At 36.9% G+C, this 25,251-nt stretch overlaps 1 protein-coding gene across 1 annotated transcript in view; it reads right to left on the reverse strand.

Moving 5' to 3' along the window:
* Positions 1 to 994: 994 nt before the first annotated feature.
* The window catches only part of LOC122808532, a 1,295,413-nt gene continuing 1,271,156 nt past the window's right edge, over positions 995 to 25,251 (reverse strand). The window contains exons 6-7 of the mRNA XM_044079486.1: positions 23,435 to 23,563; positions 995 to 1,060 (exon numbers count right to left, since the gene is read on the reverse strand). Of these exons, the coding sequence (XP_043935421.1) occupies positions 995 to 1,060; positions 23,435 to 23,563 (195 nt within the window). The remainder of the gene's footprint in view (positions 1,061 to 23,434; positions 23,564 to 25,251) is intronic.

Here is a 25,251-nt window from a genome sequence, read left to right on the forward strand (position 1 = left end):
AGAAAAGGGAAAGCACTCCCAGGCATAATGAAAATATTCAATGAGATTAAATTCACAAAAGCATGCAAGCATATAGAATAGGAGTACAGATAGGGTTTAATAGCTCATAGTCAAGTAAGTAATTATGTATAAAAATTATGAGAAGATGATATTTTTGTCAGAATGTCTGTTACAGTAAAAATTATTTATAGCCTAACAACTGCTGTCCAGTCATTGTTCTTTAACCATGTGTCACAAACAACATCAATCTTGTGGGAAAGAAGCACATTTTCTAGTAAGACACTTTATGATTAATTCTCCTAGCATTAACAGCCATCAGAGATGCATTAAATGTTGCTACTTGTGAACTGTTAAATTTTCAACCTGGGAAAAATTCTGCTTTGTGTGTGTCAAATATTGCAAAATATCTGCTGCAAAAATGTTCTTCCCTGATCCTTACAAATGCACACTATCCTGTCTGAACACATGTACCCAAAACTAGGCTTGGCTGCTCTACATATTTTCATTTTTTCTAAAATGGGACATGTTTTTCATATAGGTATTTACCCCAAAAATCATTTCATTCCCGGTGACGTGACTCTCCTTTCAATATGCAAATAGGTTATAACTTATGTGCTGTACTCCTATCCTAGATGGCTACTGCCTAATTAATACAAATACTTTAAATATTGTCGTATTCCACGGTGGTACAGCGGTAGCATTGTTACCTCACAGCAAGAGGTTCTCCCGTTCAATTCTCAGCTTGGCTTGAGAGTGCCTTCTGTGTGGAGTCTGCATGTCCTCCCCGCAGTTGGGTAGCATTCGAAAGACATGCGTGCGTAAATGGGCATGCCTTCGTTGAAGGTTGGGCATCGAGTTGGCACCTCAGCGTTTCATAAAAATCTACTGCCAATCATTAGCGGACCGGAGTTCCACAGTGGTGACCCCTTACCAGGAAAAAGCCGAAAGAAAACAACAACTTTATATAAATATTGTCCCTGGCTATGTATAACTATTAGTACATCAGTGTATCTGCAATGTCATAAGTCGATGCTGCCATGTTTAGATGGAGCAACAAGTACTGAAAAATGTATGACAACCAGTCAAATTACAGTCTTAAAGTATTATAATGTAGTAATTATAACTATAGCTAGTCAGGATAGTCTGGCTGAACCTGTGAATGGGAGTACCTATCTTGTATCCTTTATGTCAGGAGCATACCACCCTTTCCATGACAGGATGAATTCAACTTTCTAGCAATATATCAATTATAAGTGTGTTCAGAGAGAAAAGAAAGGGCACTGTATGTGCTACTTCTAAGATAAACTGCACCATTCTATGACAGTGAACCAAACATGGTTAAATTGGGAAAGACATAACTAACTTATATTTCAGTTTGTTCCATCTAAATGCTGTCAAAGCAGATATATTATAAGATACTGTCAGAATCATGAGTCCTAAGTGCCATAAAACTAAATGTAGTTCCCACCATGGGAACCAGTGAGCCTCCAGTCAGTGTGTCTTGTACCAGTGCCTGTTGCAAAAAACCTTTGCAGAGATGTCTAGAGATAGTGGAGAAATATGCAATGTACCATGCATGAAAACTGGAGCATCATCTATGGAATCCAGTCCATTAATAAAATACTTAACCCTGAGGCGACTTTCATCTATCATAAAGGACATGCTTTTCCACCTACAGAGTCAGATGCTGGCACTTTACCTGTGTGCTGTCAGGATGCAGATGCTGGGACTTTTTATTGTCCAAAATCAAAGAGATAAAAAAGAACAGTGAGAGATGACTGCAAAAACAAGTTTGTAGTTTACACGTCCAACTGCATAGCATGTAGAGCTTTCTACATAGGCAAGACTATCAATGAGTTATTAAATACTTATCAAATATCTGACTAAAAGATCGTAATAATAAATTATTATATATAAAATAATAATAAACTAACTCGACATGCTCTACACTGCAGAAACTTTAAGAAATTTGTGTTCCACACAGTGGAGAAAGTAACACGTGTCTCACGTGAAAGCAACAGAGGAGCTATACCTGAGAAAAAAGAACTAGAGAAGCAAATTTACCAAAAAGCTTACTGACACCCAGGAGTCAACACAATCTGGTCCATCAAATCTGTACTTGAACTTAGTAAAAACTATTATGGTCCAGTTTTCCAACAGTTAGATACTGTATTTTTTGTATTCCTTCATTGTATTTTTAATTGACATTGTATTCACATTGGTTGACTACTACAGGATAAGGTAGGAAAAAACTAGGTAAGTTAACATCATAGGGTTAGAAGCACTTTTATATTTATACGTAACATTGCTTTCTAAAACAGAATCCTCCCATTTCAAATTCCAATGCAATTGTCAGGAATAGTATTACTAGTAAGCATAAGAGTTAAAACTTTCCTGCATTAAGGTATGCAATATTTTAATACTGGTTTTCATACACTCATAGTTTAATATTGCTATATCTGTTGATTTTTTTTTTCTGGTCTGTCATGTACACATTTATTATTTAGTGTAGTTAACCATATGAATGCACTTGAAGCCATACACTGATCTGATGAAGCTTCATCTACTTACTGTTAGGTGAAAGCACTTACAGCTCCCAAGTTTCTTATTTTTTTTTTCCTTACTTGCATCAGTTTCAATAACACTAGCAAAGGGGTTGTGGATGGTAGGATGTAATTGCATATGGAAGGTATTTATATAGCTGTATCCATACTATTACAGTATATGTATGTAAATATGCAAGGTCTGTGTATATATATATATATATATATATATATATATATATATATATATATATATATATATACACACAATGAGCAGAGATCAGCTAGTACAGAAACATACAACAAAAATAAACATGACTAGCATGATCTAGCTAAGAAAACAAACAAAAAAGAGTTATGTGTTATCAAGTACACCAGTGATATATATATATATATATATATATATATATATATATATACATACATACGTATATATATATATATATATATATATATATATTCATTACTCCTTTCCCAACTTATTTTTTATGTTTCTATTTCAGCTTCTTATGCCTCAATCTGTTTTTCTTGCACTGACTAACCCTTTCTCTACTCAGTGACTGTTTTCCATTTTCTTGCCAGCCATACCATATCTAAGTTGCTTTCTTTTCTATGGATTGTAGAATGCCTGCTTTTTTTTCCATCACTACATGCAGAAAATGGCTCCTCACCCTGCAGAGTGACACTGACTGTTTCAGAGCAGCTTTCAGGCTACACAGCTACTTAAAGGTATATTAATAAACTTCCCACAAGTTTATTAGCAGGCTGTTTTAAATTCTGAGTTTCCACTACAGTATGTGCCACTGGCCTTTGCAATACTGTTTTCCTCCACTGCTTTTAGGCAGTTAGCCTGGAAATGTAGGCTTAGCTGTTGCTTTAAAATACTTTTCCAACTACTACATGCTTGAACAGTTACACAGTTACCCACTTTGAGGTATGTCCTTTGCATTTTAGTTTCTGCCTTTCCCATACCTAGTTACATCATTGAGTTGACTATAGTGTTGGCCTGTGCATGTGCAAACTGATTGAATACCATTACATGGGAGGTTTGCTCTGCTCCCACCTCCAAATTCCCAGCCACCCACCACTCTCCAGCAGATCCATCATCCAATGGCCAGACTGTGGATTTTGAATCAGAGTTTGCCTTCTCCTAGATGAACTGCTGATAGGCTAACAAGCTCCATCTGCCCGGGTTTGGAGTCAGAGTTAACCTTGTCCTAGCAAGCCAACCAAAGCTAACAAGCCCAGCCTGCCCACCCAGTTATACCATCAGGCAGTCAGTTGTGCCACACAGCAGGCTCTGTGAAAAACAGGGGCCCAGCAAAAAGGTACTGTTGTGGACACAATAGTGCAGTACAAGGACCTCCTGTCTAGTAAACCAGACAGTAGTCCCACAGCAATCACTACACCTGGAAAAGGACAGACTCTTAGAGACACTTCTCTTTCCTTCAATGCCCCCAATGTATACTACCCTAACCAGTCTCCTTCCATGCTCCCACTGCCATTCCCAATTGCAGATTGCATTCACAGTTGCAGTCAACTGTAAGAACAGATTATTAACTTATCTATGCTACAGACAAGTTAAACCAACTACTATTACTACTTTCATTATGGATGAAAATAGGCTGTTTACACACAGTGCTAAACTGGTTCCAGTCTTACTTAGCAGGCAGCACCCAAACAATAGCACGACAAAACTCCCTACCTAAATCATTCAGCTCTAAGACTGCGGTGTCACAAGGTTCCACTTTTGGCCCACTGTTCTTTGCCACCTTCACAAACAAGATACACCAATACCATAAATGACTTAAAGTTCTATAATACACTGACAAATCTACCATTAAAAAATGTATTGCCAAAAACAAACTATTCCTGTTCACACATATGCAAATGCTATGTGTGTTAGCTGAATATTTAAACACTGTTACAAACAACTCAGATCATTCTATCTCAGTAATGAATGTTTATCCTCTAACACTAGAGAAATGCTTAATATATAACTCATTGTACCAAACAATGCAATGACATAGATAACCTTAACAATCATTCAAAAAACCTAGAATCCACTTACTAAAAATAGCAAAATTGGAAGAACAGTCAGTAACTAACAGTATTACCCAAAGTGTTATTAGTACCATATATTGGATAGCTTAAGGAAAACATGCTAAAACTAAATAATGTCTTCTTCACACTCAGGTTACTCTATAAACTCTAAACTCTATAAAAAAAAGATTGCATTTATTTCACTATTGCAGAAGCACTATACAAAGTGAACAGCAAAAGTCAACTTTACACTGACCAAACTTGCATTAGAGTTGGGGTTAGGACACCGTGCATCTTCTTACCTAAATATGAGAACTGTGTCACCTTCAAACTTACTCAAATACTTAATAATCTTACCATTTTTAAATGATTCTATAAACCCTACCTTTTCAAAATGGTATCCTAGCACCGAGATAACTATAATTGATTACTCCAGCAACTGGAATACGCTCCCCAAGTTTCTTAGGGTCGAGAATAACTACAGGGTATTCAGAAAAAAAAAATCTAAAAAAAAAGAAAAAAACACCTAAAGGATAGTAGTCTCTTCCAATGAGAAAGTGATTTTTGCCAATTTTCTTTGTATTCTAAGACATAATCCTTTCACAGAGCAAGCCTAATAAAAAGTAATCCAGTATGTTAAATCTGAACATTAGCAATATCATATACCGTTCTTGCTTTCTCCCTCCTCCATCCTTTTTACTCCTCTGGCTATCATAATATTTTTTCTTCCATCATCCATTACTCTCCCTGTAGCTACCTTTTTCTCCCACTTATCTCTGTTATTTCTTCAATATCCTTCACATTTCACAAGTGTCCTTCTTCACTCAACTTGATAGTTACATAATCATTTCTTCCCATGTCTCTATAGCCTCATTGTTACTGATTACCACTGTCTCCCTCTCCAATCTTTAGCCCACTTTATATCGTATAGTACATTTTTCTTACTTTCCTTAGTTTTACATGCTTCTTCAATGTATGCTGTTTGTCTCTATCTACTAGTGGACCACATTTTGGTATACCTTTCATATAAGCTTTATTCTCCCTACAATTGTATGTTTTACCTTATCTCCATGTTTTTAAATTATTTTTGTGTAGGAATTGTGTTGCATTCCTTCACTGGATATTACCTGTGCCCTGGGTTGTGGCTGAAATTAATAATTTTCCAGTCAGCCTACCCAGTTAATAAATTTAAAATAAATAAAAATAAAATAAAACATCAATGTTACATTTTCTGTGAGGTTACCACCTAACTACCACCTTCTCAACCTTTTCAAGTCACTTTTACTTCACTGATACATTAATTTATCTATGCTTAATTTCTCCAAGTCTTTTTGTGTTCTGATGGTGCAGTGGTGCAGCAGTTGCATTGTCACCTCACAGCAAGAGGTTCTCCAGTTCAATTCTCAGCTGGGGTGCCTTCTGTGCCAGAGTTTGCATGTCCTCCCTGCATTTGTGTGGGTTTCCTCCAGGTACTCCAGTTTCCTCCCATGTCACAAAGACATGCATCTGGAGCGTTTTGCCCCAGGCTTCTGCTGAAAATTGACTTCATTCCAAGTCAGACTTTCCTGGTAAACAAAATGTTAAATAAATAAATTAATTAAAAAATAATACTATGACTGTCACTTGGATACCTTTAATTACTTACTCCAGGCACATAAACTCCCCAAGGTTTTAGGAGTGAGAATGACTACAGGATATTCAGGAAAAGTCTTCACAAACATACCCAATGGTGGAAGTCTATGTCATTGACAAAGCAATATTGGGTAATTTCCTTTTTGCAGAGCAATCTCAAAAAGAGGTAATCCAGTGTGTTAAACCAGAATGTTATCACTATCACACACTGCTTGCTTTCTCCATGTTTTTGAAATTCCAACATAAGAGAATGATTAAAGTTCTTGATATTGTATTTTCAGTCTTTGACTTTAGCTAAAAGTACTCTTCTCAGTACCTGACTGTGCCAAGAATTGCCCCCTCCTGTAATTCATGTGGAGTTACATGTACTGCTAGCATATCTAAGTTCCACTGTAAAATCTTTATTTATTTAACCACTTGGTCATATTACTATTGGAACTATCTGAGTATCTTCCACCTTGATCTCATTTCTGCCTTCAAATCTAGTTATGTCTTGCTGTACATAAGACATTATAATCACTGGGTGCAGCAATTTCAATGATCAATGTAACTTTTGTCTTCTTTTCATGCACAACTATATCTGGTTTTCTGTTATGTATTGTTTGAACTGTTGGTAATGGGTGATCCCATGTGATATGAAGTTTATATCATTTCCTTATTCTCTATAATGTTTAATGGCTCATGTTTCCAATGTTTCTCAGCTACTTCTGTAGTGTACTGTTTGCACAATCACCAATGCAACAATCTTTTGGTATACAGGTCCATTGACACCCAACAAGCTATGTGACTGTTTCCACATTTTTTACAAAACTTGCATTTGCCTGTTTCTTCAACATGTTTGATGGACTTTAAAATACGTAATACACTATCCTGGATCACCATTATTAGCCTTTTATCTTTTGATTTCAGTTCACCTTTCCTTAACAATTTCTGCAACAAATCTTGGTCAGCATAAGGTTGTTTCAGGAGCTCTCTCTACTGGTCTCTATATTTGTAGATTTTCCGATTTTCTTTCCTTCTCATCTGATCCTTTCTCTTATATTATTTCTTTTGTTTGTTGGCACATTCAGTTATCTTTTTCTGCTTTGATTTCCCTTCCCATTTTACACAGAAATGCATCTGCTAAATTAAGCGAGGATTGTCTTGAATTGGCTACTACAAACTAAATTAAGCGAGGATTGTCTTGAATTAGCTACTACAAACTAGTGCTAAATTAAGTGAGGATTGTCTTGAATTGGCTACTACAAACCAGTGCGTTTTCCATTGTTATACCACTTTGTTATACTGATCTGAATACCATTGTTTATACTTACAGTTTTATTTATCTGAACAGTATTGCATGTGATTACAGTTACTCTCCAATATTTACCTGCAGGGATTTAGTATTGCTGCCAGACTGCATTTTGTTTTTCACCTAGCATATTTCTCTGAGCATTTGCTGTAAGAATGTATAATTAATATTTTATTTTATTAATGCTTGTAGAACTGTTGACCTATCCCATCTTAGCAGTATACTAAAGACACTTTATTGCTGCCTCAGTGCATTATTAATACCTTTTCTTCTTACCTTCGCACCCCTCTAGCATTCTATCTCTACCTTGCAATTAAGGACCTACCTGGCTTCTAAGGACCCTCTGATCCACTTCAAGTCTCACCAAATTGGACCTTTTGTCTCTACTGCCCAGTGCTTTCTTCTGTTTGCACAGATATTTCAAAGTATGTTTCTCCATTGACCCTTATTGAAAGCAGACCCATTGTATTTTGCCTTGTGATTAAAGCTGTGTAAACTAACTTTCCCACTGAGACAGGAAAGCCAGCAGCCAGGCTCCTCTCCCTGACTAAACACTCCTGATAGTCTCCTTACTGCTGAAACTATCCTTCCCTGCCTACTTTTGTTCCTGATTACCTGTTGTACTTTTACTCTGTCCACTAGGCAGCAGTGCATTCTAGCCTTTGTGCCCTCACTCTCTCCCCAGTTATTGCTAGTTTCAGCTCTTATTACTCTCTATTTGCTCCTAGTCCATACTCTTCTCATCATCTACCTACCTTAGACTTTAATTCAGTTTGCTTCCCCTGTTCACTCTCCTCTTTCCCATACCTTACCTGCCTTACTAAGAAGCTACTTACCTGCTCCACTGCTTCTCCCTGGGCTTCTACTGTTCACTGATTGTCTCTGCTGAATCCTCCACTACTTGCTCTAACCCGCTCCATTCGCCCTACGGGCACACTCTGCTCCCCTACCCTACCCCCAATTCCCAACCACCCCTACTACCTCTACCTGTATACCCACTAAGCCACACCTACTTCCTCTCAAACTATCAAACCCCTCCCCTTCCTCTCCCTGTCCCCTCCCATCATCTATCCATACTCACATGACAACTTCCCTTCATCTTTCTCAAAACAAACCTTACCAAGACCATAACATGTTTCTAAAATATTTATCCCTCCCAATTCAAATGTTACTCCTTCTAAGCCTCACCTATATTTACTTTCTTACCCAACCTACTCTCATCGACCACTCTACTCACTTACACACAACCTTTCACCTCCACACATCAAAATCCTACTATAATAACCAAATCTCTCCTAACCTTTATCCCCTCAGCAACAACCTATGTTTTCACTAATGACTAATCCTTCTTCATAAAACCATTACACCCTCTCCATTCTCCATATCTCCCTCTAATCTTTCTACTCACTCCACTCAAACAAAACAACCCAAATACCTCTACTACCTAACTCAACTTCTTACTGCATTACTTTTATCCGGCAATATACACCCTAACCCAGGTCCAAACCACTCCTCCTCAAATTCTAAATCTATCCTATTTACATTTCTTAACGCACAAAGCCTAGTGAACAAAATCCCTAACCTTCATGCATGGGTACTCCATAACAAACCTGACATCCTAGACATTTCTGAAACCTGGCTAAAACCCCATATAAAGAATGCCAAAATATTACCACCAAACTACTCAATCATTAGATCAGACAGTACCCACAAAAAGGGTGGTGGAGTAGCTCTACTCTATTCCTCCTCCCTATGCTTAACACCTTATAACAAAGTCATTCCCCAGTTCTCTAATGCAGAACTAATATTAGCTCATCCCCAGATGAATAAACACAAATTTATATATATAGCCTCTCTCTACATTCCCCCTGGAGATAATATCACAATACTTGAAAACATCCTCTCCTGGCTATCAACTAACATCTGTAATGAAACTATATTCATGGGAGATACCAATATTAATTGGTCTTCCATACAGTCACCTACACACCCCCTCAACATCAACCTTTACAACTATTCTTAACTAATCAACTCAATAACTAGACCATCCAAAGACTTCTCAAATGGCAATATCTTAGACTGGATTCTAGTCTCCCATCCCCATAACTACACTGACAATGGAACCCTTCCTGACCCCCTCAGTGATCATCTTCCCATCTTCACTAGACATCTACCAACTCCCTTACAAGTTACTCATAACTACCAGATGCCATAAAAACTTTAACCCTGAAGCTTTCTCCAGCTCCCTTAAATCTATTAACTGGATTCCCTTAAAAACCCTACCACTTGAAAATGCAGTAACTCACTTCAATATTATCTTCCTAGACATCCTAAATAATCATGCTCCCTTAATAACCAAAAGAATAAAAAGGAAAACCACCCCCTGGTTAACAAAAAAATACACTTACTACTATGCGACTTAGAGATAAAACATGGGCACAATACAAGCAAAACAAATCCACATCTAACCTCAATAAATACAAAACTATTCATAACTCAGTAAAAAAGCTTATCTCAAAAGACCGCCAAAACTACTTTATCCAACTTCAAAACAATCATAAAACAAACCCACAAAAATTCTGGACAGGTATAACTTCACTCTTAAAACCTGGCACTATAGAAAACCCAAACCCCAGCCCAGATATACAAAACACGGATCTTGCTACCCAATTCAATTCTTTCTTCATAGACTCCATTTCTAAACTTACTTCTTCTTTTACACTTAATAATCCAACCCCTACCCCCTCTACTCACAACCAATCTCCCCCTCCAACTCCTTTCTCTCATTCATCCCCATCCTAACTCCCTCCATTTTTGATGAAACCTACTCCTACTTCTACTATAAGAAAACTCCTACAGAAACTAAAACCATGTACCAATGCCCCAGACAACATTCCCTCATACTACCACAGTATAGCTGCTGATGCCATTGCCCTCCCTATCAGTATCCTCATCAATTGCTCTATCCAAGAAGGTTTAGTTCCCGAAGCCTGGAAAAAAGCTTACATCATCCCTCTACACAAAGGAGGAAATAATACTCACATCTCCAATTTCCGTCCCATAGCCATCCTCTCACCCATTTCTAAAGTCCTTGAGAAATGTATCCACCTTCAACTCCTTCCCCATCTCTTGGACAACAATCTACTAACCCCTACCCAACACGGATTCAGACCGCATCATAGTACTATGACAGCCCTCCTATCCTTCCTTGAAACTGTGAATAAAGCTAGAGATTCTGGACTCATTGTATCTACCATTCTTCTCGATCTTTCTAAGGCCTTTGATACTATCTCCCATAACCTACTTCTTACTAAACTATCTAATCTAAACCTTTCTCTCTCTTCACTCAACTGGTTTAACAGCTATCTCTCCAATAGACAACAAGCAGTCAAGTGGAAAAAAGCTACCTCCTTCTTTCTGAATACCCCAACATGTATTCCACAAGGTTCTATTCTGGGCCCCCTTCTCTTTAATATTTTCATCAATGACTTTTTCCACGCTATCCCTCAGGCTAACATTATACAATATGCAGATGATTCCACAATCATCTGCATTGCCTCATCTATCCCAACTCTTTTAAAGCTAACCAAGGAAGCTTTCTCCACCACTGAAAAGTGGATGAAAGACAACCATCTAGCTCATAATGCTGCTAAAACCAAACTCATGATATTTACTCCTTCAAAAACCACTAACATTGATCATAAATCATTCTCCATCTACAGCCAAAATAACATCCCCCTTGAGCTTGTATCAGAAACCAAACTATTAGGAGTTCAAATTGATGACAAGCTTAAATTCAATTCCCATCTACTACAAAACATAAAGAAAACCCACCAAAAACTTGGCATGCTCTACCGTCACAATCGATTCCTCAGCTCAGCTACTAAGATTACTCTCTCTACAACATTTCTCCTACCCTCCCTTCTCTATGGGGCACCTCTTCTTTCTAACCTACAATTCTCCCTCAAAAACAAACTATCCTCTTGTTACAATAAAATTGCCAAATTCGCCACTTGCAGCAAATCATCAACCCACCATTGTGAACCACTCCACAAACTGAACTGGTTAGAACTACCCAACTACCTCTCCTACACCCAACTCACATATGCTCACAAACTGATTTTCCAGCCATCCCTCTGCCCCGCACTCTATTCTACCTTTAAAATGTACTACACTCAACAACATCTAAGATCAAACAATCAAAACCTCATAGAAATTCACAGACCCCTCCACCCTCCTGGACAAAACCTCCTGTCCTTCTCACTAGCATGCTTATGGAACTCCCTTCCTCCCTCCATTCATACCATTACAAGCCTCCCATCCTTTAAAAAATCACTCCACTCCCATCTAACCTCCACATGGGCATGCTCCTGCTCTCACCCCTCATAACCTACTCTTTACTCTACTACTCTTTCTCTTCATTCACTCTATACCCCAGGTAGCACTACTCTTGAGCTACCAGTATACTGATCTCACCCCTAATAACCTACTTTTTACACTACTACTTTTCTCTTCTGTCATAACCTACTCTTTACACTACTACTTTTCACTTCTGTCACTCAAAATCCCAGGTAGCATTCCTCATTGGCTACCAGCATACGAACTGACTCTCCTCAAAAAAAAAAAAAAAAATATATATATATATATATATATATATATATATATATATATATATATATATATATATATATAGCATAGTCCATATAACCTGTGTTTTTTAGCTCTCTCTACATGTTTAATCACATGCATTGTACAAAGTTTAACTCAAATGTAATGTATATGTATATCCTCATCCTTGTGTAATCTGTATGTGGAGCTTTTCTCCCCAGGACTCCATTGAAAACGGGTTCTTTGGGCCCAATGGACTATCCTGGTTAAACAAATGCAAATAAAATAAAATAAATAAAAAATAAAATGTCATCTTAAGGCTTCTTTTCCTCATGTTTTAAAACTTTCACTGTGTTTGGATCCAGTGAAAAGAGATGATATGTATGCAGTCCCATAATTTCCGATTTATACATGTAATCAATTTCAAGGAGGCCCATACCTCCTTCCCCAGCAAGGAATATATAATCTTGGTATATACTGATTTTTTATATATTGTTTAATAAGCCTAAAGCATTTTTCTTGTTTTCCTCCTCTTAATTTCTCCAGATCTTTTGGGTTTCTAATATTGTGATGGGAATGGACTCCATTCCTAAGTCAAAGTGTGATTAAAGTTCATGAAATTAGTATTGTTTCACTCTTTGATGTCAGCCAGTAGTGCTCTTTGCAGCACCTGCAATATGCCCAGTAATGATTCCTTCTGCAATTCTTACGGAGTTGCATGTACTGGTAGCATACAATTGTAAAGTCTTTCTTATAAGACCTGTTGCTCCTGATACTATTGGAACTGTCTATGTATCTTTCTTCCACATTGCTCTCATTTCTGCCTGCAAATCCTGATATTTTATGACTTTGTCTCTCTCTGTACGCAAGACACTGTAGTCACTGGGTGTGGTGATTTCAATGATTAATGCTACTTTTGTCTTCTTTTCTTGGAGCACTATGTCCAGTTTTCTAGCATCTATCTTTTGAACTGTTGGTAATGGATGATCCCATGTGATGTCTACTTCTTCATTTCTATGATGCCTTGTGGCTCATGTTTCCAGTGTTTTTCAACCATTTCAATACCATAATGTTTACAGAATCCCCATTGCAACATTCTTGCCACATTATTATGCCTTTCAGTATACAGTCCTTCTACCATTAGTATGTCGCAACCAGCAACAAGGTGTGCAACTGTTTCCAGTTCAGTTTTACAAAACCTTCATTTGTCTGTTTCTCCAATGTTTTATTGTTTTCCTGTTCAACTGATCAATACTTTTTGAGACCAGTCAGAACTGGAAGAACAAATTGGTTTATAGCTTGGACTTTATTACTAGATATCAAGCAGTTTCCAATTTTAGTTTTCGTCTTTTGAAATATTCTTTACTGAGTTTTATACTCCTTTGTACATGTTTTATTGTCTCTCCTTAATCTTTTCACAAATATTTATACAGTCCCTTCTGCTCAAGTTCTTTTATATCACATTTCTGAACCAGATCGATACTTTCTTGGTGCTGCAGCTTTCCTGCTATAAATATTGTTTTGTATATTTATCAAAACCAAATGGCATTCTTATATCATCTGAGGAAGTTTTAATAATTTGTAATTGTATCTTCACCTCCTACCTGATGAGCTATACAATTTAAGTCATCCACAACAAGTATATGAAATGTCTTTGAACATGGTTAGTTTCTGGAAGCAAACTGTAACAACAGCCTAATCTGTTGAGTAAACTTCTTAATGTAATCAAATTGACGTCACTAAGACCTGAAACTAGTACAAACATGAATCTGCACAAATTATTTCCCAAGATTTGCAGAACATAATTTATCACACATGATCAGCCCAAGTCTATCTAGACAGACCAAAAGTGCCGGGCCAAAACCTGGATTGGTTTTGGTCTGATAAATGAATACTTCCCCGGAAGTCACTCATCAGCATGTATTAGCTCTAGAATTACCACAGTTATCCAATTAACAGTGGAGTGATCAAAGGAACCATAAATAATTTAATGAGCCATTTGCAGTTTTACTGTAGCATCTGTTTGCACTGAGACTTGAGTGGTTTAATCTTTGAGAGAAGCATATGCTACACATCTTGGGAAGTTATTCTTGCAGATTCATGCTAGTACTGCCTTTGGGTCTTGGTGACATTAGTTTGGTTACTTTAATCTGTGTTGGTCACCTGCTGTCTTGTAAGTGTTAAACTTCTTAATGGGTTAAGGGCAAGACAAAACAGTAGTGGGACAGAGAATCACCCTGGAATATTCCCCTTTGAATTTTTATCCCTGGGATAATAATTTGCCTATTATGATAGCTCAATTACAAAGTGGTTTGCCACTGTTTCATGGTCACTGTAATGTAACTGATTAATGTAGGGTGTATTCGTTCATTTATCCATGATTGTGGAATGCTGTCAAGTGCTTTTTTGTAATCTATCCATGCCATACTTAGATTCTTCCACATTTTATAATTCTCTATAATGACTTTAGTTAACAACCAGTGAGCCCTGGTTCTATTTGACTTTCTTTTCTTACCCTTTTGTTCTATTGCCATGATTGATTTTTTATAAATGCCTATAAACTCTGCATCAATTCCAGCATATAGCTTGTATATTGCCTGCAGGCAAGTTACTGGTCTATAGTTTTTAAGATGGTTTTCAGTTTCACTCTTAAGAAGGAGTGTAATTTTCCTGTTGTTAACCAGGATGGTGTCTACAGGATGCACATATAAGCAAGTCTTTACTCAGGGCTAAATCTTTTTGTAAATATGTTAATGCTTTTATCTAGAAGTTAGGTGCCATGTTCTTGGCCTGGGTTTTTCCATTTAAGAGCATTTCTTAAATTTGTCTCAGTTTCTCTGGCAGTTCCTTCATCACATTTCATATCTCTAAATTAGAGTTCCTTAATGTTTCTTCTAATTATTATTCTGGCCACTCACCATCTTTGTGATGTTCAATATGGTCTTCATAAAAACTTCTCGAAAATGTGCCTTTTTTGTGGCATTTCTATTACTTATATCTTATTTCTATATTCTCTATAAAATATCTTTTGGGTCATCCCTAAATTTCTTATTTTGTACTTTTCCTTTATATTTGGCTATATACCTTATAGCAGTCTGTACCAATATTTTTAGTTTATTGCATCTTGATTTGTTTTGATACAATGTGTTGCTTTTATCACTTCTGTCTAAGTATTTTTGATGATCTGTTTCCTTTTCGGTATTCCTCTAACAGTGATATTTCTTGTCTTAATTGCTGTATAATTTTTGCTTTTCAGTGCTTCCACAGTGGCATTCTGCTTGCTCCCTTCATTTCCTTTCTTACTCTATGTGTTTGGGGTAACACTTTATTCATTATTGGTTTAGCTGTGCAGTCATAGTTTTTGTTTATTTCTGTTATATCGCTTGAATTTCTCTTCATAGTTCTGATTACTGTCTTCTTCTGTTTTACCAGTCTTCAAACATTATGAATCTTCTTTACTTTCTATAATCAATTTATTTTACCTATCTTAATATGCCTAAATATCTCTATTAAATCAAGTAAGTCTTCCCTTAAATAATTTTCTTCTGGGTTGACATCTTCTTTGTTGTCTGTTTTTTTTTGTGTGAGTAATCTATAGAAAGTTCCAGAAAATCTTTCTGAGACATATCCTCTTAGATTTACCCTCCTTCATATGCTGCTTTTTCCTATGGGGCCCCTTTGGTCCATCACCTCACACCATTACCTTGTTGCCACTGTTTCCTGCTCATTCCTTTGCTGTGCAGCTTCAACTGGACTTTTGTACCAGTCACTTACAGAAGGCTCCTGAGAATCACCACTTGGCATTTTTTTCTCCAAATACCTCCTACTCCACCTATTGCTCCTTAATCTAAGGATGAGTAATTCTATCATGGTTCAACTCTGCCTGTGTTGGATTCTACACAGTAAATCTGACAGTTCACAGACAATCCAGGACTTCAATTTCTATTTTCTAACTTCTACCTTACTAATTCAATTTTCTTCATTCCCTGCTTGCTTTCTTATTTTCTGTATTGTGAACTGGTTCCACATACAAGGAACTGTTCCATATTTGGTTGCCTTTACTTGTATTTCTTTGGAAGACTGGGATGTTAGCATAATGATTAAGGTGTTTACCTTGCAAGTAGAAGATACAGGGTTTGAATCTCACATTTAAAGGGAAATTTGGCTAGGCTTAAAACAGCCTGCAAAGGCAGTTAGCCTCGTACTTATCTGTACAAGTAATAATAAAAAGTAAAAAAATAGATGTTTTTGTATTGATTAGTTTGGCTTTAATATTAATATTTAATGTTTAATGTATAATATATATTCTTAGGATATTTAATATATCATTTTCTTAAATATTACACCATACCAGTTCTCTTTTTTTCCCCATGTCCATGTTTATTTTTTATACCTTTCAAAAATATCTGGGATTTGTTCTTTATATTTTCATACATCCTGTGTTGCATCCCTTTCCAGGTGGCCCAAAGTTCCTTCATCTATGTAATGCTTTTTCATAAATTTGTTGTACTGATGAATACAAATTTCCCTTTGAAGCATTTGACAGTTTTTTTCTTGTGCAAGTAATTTTCTTTCCTTTAATAATGTCTTCTATATGGAAATTCTGGACTTCTTGAGTAATAGAAGCAATTTCTTCCTTACCCTCTATAGACCACTTTGCCATTGTTATAGCTGTTTTTTAACCTGTCAGTTTTTGTGTTTTTGTGGACTACCTTCTACAACAGGGGCAGCATTCTCCCTCTGAACCTGGCCTAACCCTGTTGTAGGAATGTTTCTATGTCCTGAGGATTCTACACTGCCCTTTTTCTAGTCCTTGCACTAGTCTGTACACCTGGAGTGGACATTTTTTTTATCCTGGGATCCATGCACCCAATCTTCTTTATCATTTTAACCTACCTTTCCCCATGATATATAAAATACAATCTATATATCAGTGTCATTTTGGTGAGATTTTGTAAAAACGGGGTCCAACACGTGAAGGTACTCACCAAGTGGTGAGGATGAATGCATTTCCAGCAATGTTACTCTTTTATTTTTATTGATTTCATCTTTCCATTTGGACCCTAGATGTCTCCATTTAGACCCCTAATCCCTCCATTCATACCCCAAATATATATAATATATCTCCGGCAATCTGGTGATTATATAGCCCATATTCTCTAAACATCTTAACATTGCAAGTGAATTATCTTTTTTTCTATAATCCCTGAAAATCCTTCCATTACATGTTTTATGACATTTCCCTGTTGTACTACTCATCATCCCTTTTCTCTCTTTTGTGTACAATGGATTCTGTTAGCCCTTTCCCTTTCTTTACTTTTCCTCCCCATACAGCAGCACACTGACTCACACTAACTATATTTGTATTTATATACCCATGAACAACTACAAATTCATCACACTGCACAAAGGAGGCAACTCCTTAGAGCTCACCAACTATCGCCCAATAGCAATCCTATCACCATTATCCAAAATATTAGAAAGAGTTGTTCATGCTCAACTAATACAGTAGCCCCAGAATAACAACCTACTCTCCATATCCAAGCATGGCTTTAGACCTTCCCATAGCACCACAACAGCATTACTATCATTCACCAACATAGTTAACCACCACAGAAACAAGGGTCTATTTGTTTCTTCCATATTCTTAGACCTATCAAAAGCTTTTTGACATGGTAAACCATAGTCTGCTTCTTGATACCCTATCCACCCTAAATATAAGTCCCTCCTCTATATCATGGTTCAACAGCTACTTATCTGCCCGTCAGTAAGCAGTCCTATGGCAGGACCAATTGTCCCCCCTGTTACCAGTAACCATAGGAGTCCCTCAAGGATCCATCCTTGGCCCATTGCTTTCTCTCTATTTACAAATCAGATCTCTTCATGCTCTTCCACTGCCTCAATAGTACAATATGCAGATGACACTACCCTCATATGTGCTGCCCCTATCCTTAGTGAACTGCAAACCCTTACCCAAAATAACTTCACCCTAGCTGAAACTTAGTTCACTAACATCAAACTTCTTCTTAATCCCAAAAAAAACAAACTAATTTTTTTCAGTCCTGGCAGAGCTCCTCCCTTAAATAAAATTTTCACCATTAGCTCCAAAGAAAACATTGAAATCAGTCCAACCATACACACTAAACTGCTAGGCGTTATAAATAGACAATGACCTGAGGTTCGACATCCACCTAGCACAAACCATTAAGAAAGTTAATAAAAAACTTGGTCTCCTCTACAGGAACAAACAGTTTATGACAAAACGCACCAAAGTAACCATTGCTAGGGCTCATCTTCTATCCACCCTCCTCTATGCCTCTCCCATCTTGACCAATCTCCGCCAAACTGATCTAAATAAAATGGAGTCTTGCTACAATAAGATTGCCAAGTTTGCTACTGAAGCCTCATATAGGTCCCACCACTGTCTATCCCTTAAGCAACTTAACTGGCTTGAGTTGCCTCATATACTTCTACTCAATCAACTGTCTATAGCACACAAACTCTACTACCTTCCTGAGATAACTCCAGCACTTCAACACCTAATTCAGTCCCACATTCCCTCTAGACCCTTAACATCTAGTAACCAGAACCTCATAACTGTCATCAAACATAAAAATGAAGCTGGTAAGTCCCTCTTTGCCAACACCATTGCCAAAACCTGGAACACACTACCAAGCCAAACAACTTCTACCATCTCCTTTAGTCAATTCAAAAAACTCCTGAAAACCCACTATCTAAGTAACTGGCTATGCTCATGCCACTCATTAGGCTAATCCATACCAAGAGAATTTGTCAAGGTACAGCTATGTATAAACAATTTCTTCCTGAAAGCTTCCAAACCCGTATACATTTACCTTACAAAACATAACTGCAATAGAAAAAAAAATGTACCTCTGATTGTCTACTGTAAGAAATGTTAATCACTAGCATGATGTCCTGTTGTGTGTATATATGCTATATGTATGTTTGTTAATACCAGCATGTTGTCCTGATGTGTATAAATGCCATATGTATGTATGTTCTACTTCTTTTTACTCTCATGTAATGTATTGTAATGTGAAGCTTTTCTCACCTGCATCTGTGTCCAGTTGGACTTGCCCGGTAAACAAATGTAAAATAAAATAAATAAATAAACAATGTTCTGAAACATTAATGGCAACCTATTGTATGAACTATTGCAAACTTACGTAATTTTGGATAATTCACTGTAACTTTCTATAGCATGTTTGTTTTCCTTTATTTTCTCTTTGCTTGCATTCTGAATGTTTTAATAAAGCACAAATTCCCCTCTGAAGATGGGCACTGCTCAACAGAGTTAACCTGGTCAACACATTTCAAATGCATACAAACATACATAAATAAAAAGCATACAAGAAAAGCATATTCTAAAGCTGGTTGTTACCCTTTCTCTTCAGCATGCTTTTTTTCCATTGGTGAGGGGGCTTTACATGTATACAAGACTTTGATTATTCTTACCTTGAAAGATGACAACTTATATTCCAATGATCTGGTTAACTGGACACAAGTCCAGCCTTCCTTTCTTGGGTAAAGTTTTAGAGGAGGTGACTTGATTCCTATTCATGACAAAATGTTATGTATAGGCTATTCCAGTCTATCTTTCACTGTAGACACAGTACATTAAAGAATAACATGAATGTCACTGATGTTGGTACAGATAAATTAATGCCAATGAAGCTGGCTAAGCTTGTGAATCACTTCAATGAATATATGTTTTTACTTGAAGATATTACTCAAAATAGAGAGTTATACTGTTATTCTTGTGCCAATACAAAGCAGTACTCCTCCTTTTCTAAATGCCAGTACAGAAGAGTTAGAACAGCATGTGTATAGCACTTTATTTATTTATTTACTTATTTTGCTTGAAATCTGGGGAGTGGAGCACTAATTTGTGGGACCAGTACAGAGTACTACTTGAGCTAGCTATCCCTCTGGGGCTCAGGTCCAGGTTAGCCAACTTAGCAAGGTGATTTTCTAGGAATAGTAAATCCCCATCCTTCTTGCTTTCTGAGAATGATAGCATGCACAGGTTATATCTTCTCTGCCAGTTACATTTTCTCTACCAGTGTTCTAAGTCATTCAACTTGTTTTTGAGGTTTGCAATTAAAATGATCATTTAGATCTAATTATGTTCATTGCTAGAACTGATCTTAGGTAAGCAGTCTTCTGATTATTTGTTATTCTACATTATTTTAATTCTATATAACATTTATGATTTGGTTAAGTCACATACTGGGTGGAATTCGCAAAGGTTACCAAGAGGATTAAGCCATTTTTCCCTCCTCGTGATAACCGTTTCCAATTCAGCGACAGCCCTACCTCAGTGCTGTAATACAAAGAGTTATATCATAGTGGGCAGCCTCTGTGGTCTACTGCAGATGTTAATGTGGCATTTCAGGGGAGTGACCTGTGCTAATTAGCCATGTACTCTCTCACCAGAAATGCCTGTGGTAAAGCATTTACACAGCTGAGTGGATTAGTAACTACATAAGTTAAGCTGGCCAGCTATTAATTAACATGGCCAAAGGTTTATGTTTACCCATGATATCTAATGAGTGATATCATATTAAAGGTATGTCCCAGAGATTTTAGTGTCAAGATAATGATAAGAATGTGTGTGTGCATGTGCATACTGTTGCTACAAGTCTGAGTGTATGCAGAGACAAAAATGGCTTCAGGTCCAAATGCGTGTGCATGCGACTGTGCATCTGACTAGATAGGTTCAGTAATGGGTTAGTTAGGGGATAGATAGGCTGGGTGTGTGTGTACATGTATGGATGAATGGATGAGTGTATACGTGTATGCAGGTGAGGGAGGGCTGTGTGTGTGTGTGTGTGTGTGTGTGTGTGTGTGTGTGTGTGTGTGTGTGTGTGTGTGTGTGTGTGTGTGTGTGTGTGTGTGTGTGTGCATGTACTTGTGAGGGATGGAGATGTCATACTACTACTACTACACTCCCCTACACTAACAAGCACATTCTGCAATATTGTGGAGGGAGCACTCAACACCAGGCTTACTCTGTATATCATACCCTAAAGGTACTTAAAATGAATAAGCTCCTGTACTCTCAGCACTCACGAATAGCTCTTTAGCAGAACGTTAGTCCTCTGCACTACCACTAGATACCAAGGATACAGTATATGTATTACTGTTAATGGGATAAAATATTAACAATATAAGTGCTAGAATGGATTTCCTCTTGTGGAATTATTTCAGACATTATTTCTAGGCAAGGGAATATACTTGGGTTTTATAAGAATTATTTTTTGAGCAATCAAGGCCAAAAAGAATATGTTATGTAAAACATTATGCTACAGCTGTGTGTTGCAGCTTTAGATGTGAGCAAATTATAGTTCTGCTTTTTTATAGACAAGAGAACATGCTTGCCTAGGAGAAGCAGTTACAAACACAGACAGTCTGCCATTGTGTAGTGTCTTTGCTTTTGTTATAAATTCAGTAATGAATACAGCATTGGTTGTGTAAAGGGAAAGGTGAGATCATGAGAAACTTCTTCAGAGATTGAAAACATTATAAAATGTAACAGATTAAGCCATTACTACATGAAGATTGCATGATGCTACTATCAGTTTATGAACATGATTTATGATTAGAAATATTCCAGAAGGTGCCACCTAAACCGCCCAGTACTTTGTTTCATGTATTTACTCTTTGTAGCCAGCCAAGTTGAATTTGCTTCTTGTGTAATCTCAGTAAACTGTCAAATCCTATTCTGAAGAAATGGCATTGCCGCAACAAGATTTATGTCTGAGTAACTTTACTTTGAGATGGACAGTGTATTATGGAACTTTCTACATATGCCTTAAGTCTATTAAATATGTGATATTAAAACAGGGGAAAAGAGCTTCAAACATCACGTCTTTGAGGAAGGTAGAAGCTCTGTACTTTTTAATCTATAAAAAGGCTCTATTCTTTTTAATCTATAAAAATTATGAAAATGTTAATGTCTGGAATTATAGATTGACTGTAGTATGTGAGTTGTGATGAACAGAGCAAAGGCAAAATCAAGGAAAGTTGAGTAGATGGAGGTGTGTCCTTATATGGAGATAGCCATACCTCAAAATGGCCATGGTGAAGACAATGCCAGAAGAAATACTAGATGATACTAGGCATAATATTGAGAGAGTCCCTTAAAAAGTGTGTTATCATCATAATACAGTTTCTGAAGAATAATAAGAATGAAACTATAAGTTCTGCATTATTGATGATTGTAATCATCTGTGGTGTACACAGGACATAGACAAGAAAGAAGATACATCTGGGATGTTCTATCATCTCAAAGAAAGAGGTAAAAGGTATTTCAGTGTTCTTGTGTGTGCCAAAATGTATCTGTGTTTGTGTGTGCATGTGTGCATGTGTCAGAATGCATGAGTTGGGTTGCCTGTCCCAACATGATGAAATGTTAATTTGCAGTCACAGAAAATTTTTGCTGCTGCCATGATATGCAATAAACTGATAATGAGGCCTTTTCTCACTCTGAATTCCATTTAAACCAATTCAACAAAGACAAAAATAAATCAATTTTTCTACAGTCATGGAAACAGCCTTTTTTGACCACAGCTTTCACCATCCATGGTAGAATTCTTTTTAAAGCCTAGTGTTTGCATATGGAGAATCTTTTTTGCTCATACAACATTAGGGGGCATAAGAAAATTAGAGTAGGTGGAGAAAAGATTCACTAGGAATATTTGTGTTGCCCGTGATTTGCAGTGTCCATGATTTTACCACAATGAAAGGCTACTTAGGTTGAATTTCATCTTAGACATATGCTCTTTAGAGACTATAGGACTTTTCTATGTGTTATCATAATTACATTTTATCTCATACACTTGAAATGAGGTTTACAATATGACATTAACAAGAAATAATTACTGTGTGGCACACATTTAAAAAATTAATGCAGTTGTCAAGAAAAATGTAGCCTTGGTATACAACAATTTTCCATTACTGATAAGACTTGCCACAACATTAGTGAATTTTAATGCAAGCTTCTTTAGTTGGGCTGTTAATAGGGTGCATGTTCCATGTTTTTTGGAAGCAGCAGACACAGAATCAGGCTTTAAAACATCTTGTATGGCCCTCAGTTAGCATGAATGTAAAAGTATTGTAAAACAAATAGATACAGGGTGCAAGGCTCTATACTTTAAATATCATAGTGGTGATGACAGTACCAAGCTGCTGATGATTTTGTTGTTGCAATGCATATGCATTTGTGAAGATGATGTTATACATTCCTTGTAAAAATCTGAATAGATAATCACAACAACAGCCACAAAATTGTTACCTGAAACAAAGATGCACTTCTTATGCTGAGAAATAAAAACTTTCTTTGCTGGCGAGGATATTGTTGAACTTTATCCAGAATAGTTCCAGGCAATTTTATGGAAAATTTGCTTTCATTAATTCCTTCCTTCTGGGGAAAAAAAGTTGAGTTTCCTTTCATTATTTTTTATTCCTTAATGGTATTTATTCATAAGTTGCATTTTATAATATCAGAAGCATGAAAGTGTGAACAATGATGACAGAAAAATAACCAAGTCTTATTTATACCTCTACATAAAAAGTGGCACAGATGATCAGTTCTACAAGATATAACAGTAATTTTGTTGAGTTGTTAATGAACAGAATAGTTTTATGCACTTACGTTTTTTAACTTTTTTTCTCTTATTTCATCATGACAGCTATTTCAGTGACCCACATCCATTGCTTCATTCATCAGCCACTCCAATCTATCCCTGAATTAGTACTAATTTTAGGGTTTATATTAAATTGTCAAAACGGCATTACAGTGAATGCCATTTCGATGACGCATAAAAAGCTAAATGTGATAACAGTGAAAGCTCAGCTCACCTGGCCTGAGCCATGACATTGCCTTTTACCCCACTGTAGTACAATATGGGAGTTGGCATATTTAGTTAGGGGAGTGGGGGGGTGAAGCCCCCCCACTTTGAAATGTTTTAACTTGTGTGTTTTGTGTTGTTGGTCTATCAATTTTTTTCCCTAGGAAAAAATCAGTGACCTGGGGTTTTGCTGTTGTTGCATTTCATTCTGTGTCATCGTAACAGCATTAATTGTAATGCCATTTCAACAATTTAATATAGACCCCTAATTTTGCAATTGGGTCCTACCAGAAGCCTGAATGTGTCCTGGATAGTCATGTTGTCTATCTTCCAGCTATTTTGTTTTCCATCTTTAGCCTACCACTAATTACTTGCCAGCATGAGCCCTGACAGCTTTTCTGAGGTCATGCAATGGGCAGACTGTGCCAGTCTCCTCCACATTTCAGCTTGTAGCTGATGTTAGCAAGCTACCTTCCCCCTCAGCTGTAGCATATCACAATATACTTCTTGACCTCTGCCTGAAAGCACCATTTTCTGTGTGCGCTCATGCATCCACCTTCCCTCTCAGACTAATCTGTCAGTCACCAGAGCCACTCATCAAATCTAGTTTGACAAGGCTGTAATCAGGACTTTCAACCATCTATGCTACCAGACTGGCTATATACACTTAATTTTTACTATAAAGAAATAAGAATGCAGTTTCAAATTAATTTTACAACAAATTTATTTAAATGGCACAAGGCACATAAGCTGTTAGTTTATGCAAGGTTAACACTAGAATCCCAAACAGCTGATAAATATAGAACATGGAGATTTGTGATACATATTTCAAGATATGGGAATCCTTAATCAAATGTATTATGTTTTTTTTTTTTTTTGAGAGCTGGTAAAAACAATGAGTTTGGATGAAAGTGTGTACAACTGAGCATTCCTATGAGGAAAATGACAGAAATTATGTCTTAAACTATGTATCAGCAATGGCAAAAATCCATACCTGTTCACATTATGCACCTAGACTCATATGGTGCCCTTAGTTCTCCATTATCTGTGTCAGGACTTCATGAATGCTTCAGTGGATCTACATTCCACTGACTCTTGTAGTAGCATGCTACATTCTTGCACCACCTTTTCTAATGAAGATATGCTTCCTTATGTGATCTTAGTCTGGTATTTCGATAATATTGCCTTCTGCCTGACTACAACACCCTGCCCCCTGTTATTTTATGTACCGACTCATGACTTGCATCCCACTCCTGTCCCC

Source organism: Protopterus annectens, chromosome 8.part0 (genome assembly GCF_019279795.1).
Source record: "Protopterus annectens isolate FY-2018-M chromosome 8.part0, PAN1.0, whole genome shotgun sequence".
Lineage (NCBI taxonomy): Eukaryota > Metazoa > Chordata > Ceratodontiformes > Protopteridae > Protopterus > Protopterus annectens.